The 3,645-nt window shown below is 46.2% G+C and overlaps 1 protein-coding gene across 5 annotated transcripts in view; it reads right to left on the bottom strand.

The window, feature by feature from the left end:
- fam131ab (family with sequence similarity 131 member Ab) overlaps positions 1-3,336 on the bottom strand; it is a 23,962-nt gene extending 20,626 nt beyond the window's left edge. For 2 of the 5 annotated variants that reach the window (XM_019861613.1, XM_019861614.1), the window contains exon 1: positions 2,824-2,920. In XM_019861613.1, the coding sequence (XP_019717172.1) occupies positions 2,824-2,854 (31 nt within the window). In that variant the 5' untranslated portion in view covers positions 2,855-2,920. The other 3 variants (XM_019861616.1, XM_019861615.1, XM_019861617.1) reach the window with 3 other exon arrangements.
- Between the last annotated feature and the right edge of the window lie 309 nt (positions 3,337-3,645).

Here is a 3,645-nt window from a genome sequence, read left to right as displayed (position 1 = left end):
CCCCCCCCATGCCACGCCACACCTTACAGAGCGCGCTCGCAGCGTTTCAAATTAGATTTATAAAACAAGATTAGGAGGTGGGCCTCAAAATGTCAGAGCCTGGCTCCTTTTCCCCAGTCCCCACCCCCATTTCTTGTTTCGAAAAGAACTTGCTCCATTAGTCTCCAGCTCCCATCTCATATGTTGAGTCCAATATCTCGACCCATCACACACCCTGGGTCATAGACCTGAGCTCAAGTTGCCCCCCCCCCCAGCAGAATTCAATATGTGCCATTTAATTGGGTGTGATGAGATCAGGTGGTGGGGTGTATTGTATCATTTAATCTCAGGCACCTTCTCTTTTTTCAGAGGAGGTGACAAGTGTGTACCTTTCCAGGTGTGATTTATGGAAGACATTTGAGCCAGGGCTGCACTTTCAAAATTCAATTCAGTCAGAGCTGATGCGCCCAAAATGTATTGACATTTATTGTTAAGATCCAAACAATACGAAAGAAAAACGCACTTGCTGGAATTGTCTCTTAAACTAATACGATGCAATTCCGGTCATTAACATTAATTTGGTCTACATTGATGACAGTGAGCCGTGAGCTCTTTTTCTGATGTGCCGTGGAAATACAAGTAAAGGTTTGTGCCCGGCCCCTGTAATGCTTTTGCAATAATTGACAGACTCAGTAAGCGGCAGCCAGGGGCAGGGCGTGGGGCTTTCAGACCCCCAGCTCTCCAAATCTATCCTCTTTGTCCGTCCCCCTCAAGCGGTCTTTGAACAAATCACGACCACAGCATGACCAGTCAGCGCATAGCCAATCAACCGCGCACACAGCAGATGAGACGGACTGACACGCTGAACAAATGTTGAGCAAACCGGCAGCCCGCAAGAGGCTAAATACATCGCATGGGTTTTTCCAAACAAGCATTATAAGATCAGGGGAAAGAAGTGTGGCTAATGTAGACAATTTATCACAAATTAATAGGTAACGTAAACTTTAAGAGATAATGTGAAGAGATTCAGTCATTATTATTATTATTATTATTATTGTCACACTCACAGCCCTTTCAGATCAAAAGTTATGAGCATTCTGTTACGCGACGTGTCATGAAAGTATCATATGTGAGGATGCAATCATTCATGTTTTACACTTGTAAAAACAATAAGTGTGAATCGCCGTGCTGACCCGAAAACTAAAACATTATTTTTACCTAAACTGGCGACTTTGCTTGTGATTTTAATGCTCGAAACAAACCCAATCTTGACTTGCCGCTCAGACTTTGGGCTTTCTTCTTGACACATATTTTCAAACTTTATTACGACGCTATCAGGAGGCCTTGAACATATTTCCTATCGAGGAATCCCGAAGCCATGATTGATTACAATACATAAAAACCATGTTTTGGAATGTGTGGAACGTGTGATTGTGTAAATGTGTTGTTAGTAAGTATGTAAATGGGCTTACTATGATACACTCACCTACAGTTTGTTGTGAAAAATGAAAACACAAACGGTCTCACTTCATGTCTTATCTAGTTGCCTTTTAACAGAAAATTTCTCAGCAATCACAACATTTCTAAATTTCAATTTTTACATTTTTTTTTTGTATTATTTGTTATTGTTGTCTCATGTTTTCTGGCTGGGTCGATTCACGAGAAGTAAATGAGCATTTACACACACGCACGCACACGCACACACACACACTCACACACACACACACACACACACACACACACACACACACACACACACACACACACACACACACACACACACACACGTTTCCTCTCTGTACATACCGTTGTCGTGGAAACTGGAGACAGAGACCTTGCTGCTTCACCACCTCACTCTGCCTCGCACATGCACGAACAGTCACCCGCTCGCACAAACGCACATCATCATCATCATCGTCATCGTCGTCATCAAACCATTAAGTCAATACTGAAGCATTGTTTCGCCTTAAGTGGAAGAATAAGTGAAATGGGTGGAAACTGTTCTTACTTAGCACGTGCATGCAGTTTCCGCCTACAAGGTGTCATAATCATCAAGTGATATATTACGCAATCGCTATGCCTAACATGGAGGCGGGGAGGGGGACCCCGACGTGGGCAGGTCGCACATTCCAGTTACATCAGAAGCAATCAAGGAGGAAGCATATTGAGACGCCAGGGCGGTGGATGAATGTGGAAGAAATGAGGGGAGAGACAAACGCGAGTTCATGTGGAGTTAATGAAAGCCACGGAAAGCAAATGTGTAAACAACCGAGAAGCAACCGGAAGCCTGTTTGTTGGCAACAAATGATCCATCGCCTCATCGTTTGTGGAAAATCTTGATGGTCAAGCGGTGGCAAAAGTGGTCCTCCCTACCTTCCAACTAAAGTGGGTCAGCGTGGACGGCACCATCGTGTCTTCGCGTCACGACTATGAAAAGTATTTCAGGGAGCATCCTTCAGTGATGTCAGAAAACACCTCAGGCTTCTCCGCCTCTCACAGGCGTGCACACCAAAAGCTTCTTACAACTCTCCCAAACATCGCGATGCTGAAGGGTGCAGACACTAGCCCCCGCCCTCCTTAACACATCCCCGATACCCGCCTTTGCATTAAAAAAATAAATAAATAAATACAAAATACTGTGTAGTGTATCAGAATGAAAATGCTGCAGGACCAAAATGAGAGTTGAAATAAGCATGTGAGGGTGTCCCATTTTGGGTAAAAGCATGCTGCACAAGCTCCCCGGTTCACTGCACCTAACACAAAATGTTGCAGCAAAAATTACGCGGCAGCCTTCCTCCAGCCTTCCGTGCGTGTTAGACAGAACAAATTGAAAACAACTCTTACCCACTGGCGTTTTAGAGCTGATGCAGCCCATTTTTGCAGCTGCATGTAGACCAGCTTGCACACAGAGACGATGCCTATTGAGTTTCCCCCAAAGGAAGCGTACCTCATAGAAGGAGAGCCACACACGCTCGCTCCTCTCATCCGAGGAAGCTCCGCTTGGTTGCGGTGGTGGTGATGATGGTGGCGGTGCGGCGTAGTCAGGCTGCCGGGATGACACCGAGGGCGGGGGGCAGGTTGCCCATCACTTTGTCTCGCGTCAATCTCGGTTGAGAGTTGCTTATCAGCACCTCAGCGGAGGGACGGCGTGGATCTCCCCCGCTGCCAAGAAGCTCATTTTGGAAGGGAGATCTCGGGCTGTCTAGTCCACACCGGTATATATCTGCGCTCTGCCTCGCGAGCAATCAAGAGTACGACAGACACATGGATAGCCAAACCCAAGCTCACACGCGAGTTGTTTATATACACGCTTAGGTGTCATATAGTGTCCGCCTCCTTGCACTGTTTTGCTCTCATGGTAAGAAGCGCAATGTGATGTGATTGGCTGGTGTCACCTTACATGTCAGCCAGCCCTCGTGGGGAGGGGAGGAGATACAGTAAGAGGAGCGAATTGTCAACTAGTGGCATTGTATTTCTTCTCGTCTCCAGCACAGAGCGTTTTGAAATTGTGCAGTGTCATAATTGGGAACATTCACTTGCACCTGCCGCAATGAAGGGACGACATCTGCGATGACTCCATCTTCAAGGAAGGCAAATAGCGTTGCCATGATTTACGAGTTCATTAAATCAATCCGTGACCGAGTTCGTGACTCAATTGACTTGCAC

Source organism: Hippocampus comes, unplaced genomic scaffold, assembly GCF_001891065.2.
Source record: "Hippocampus comes isolate QL1 unplaced genomic scaffold, H_comes_QL1_v1.1 scaffold122, whole genome shotgun sequence".
Classification (NCBI taxonomy): domain Eukaryota; kingdom Metazoa; phylum Chordata; class Actinopteri; order Syngnathiformes; family Syngnathidae; genus Hippocampus; species Hippocampus comes.
The sequence above is the reverse complement of the archived record's forward strand: the minus strand, read 5'-3'. Positions and strand labels throughout refer to the sequence as shown.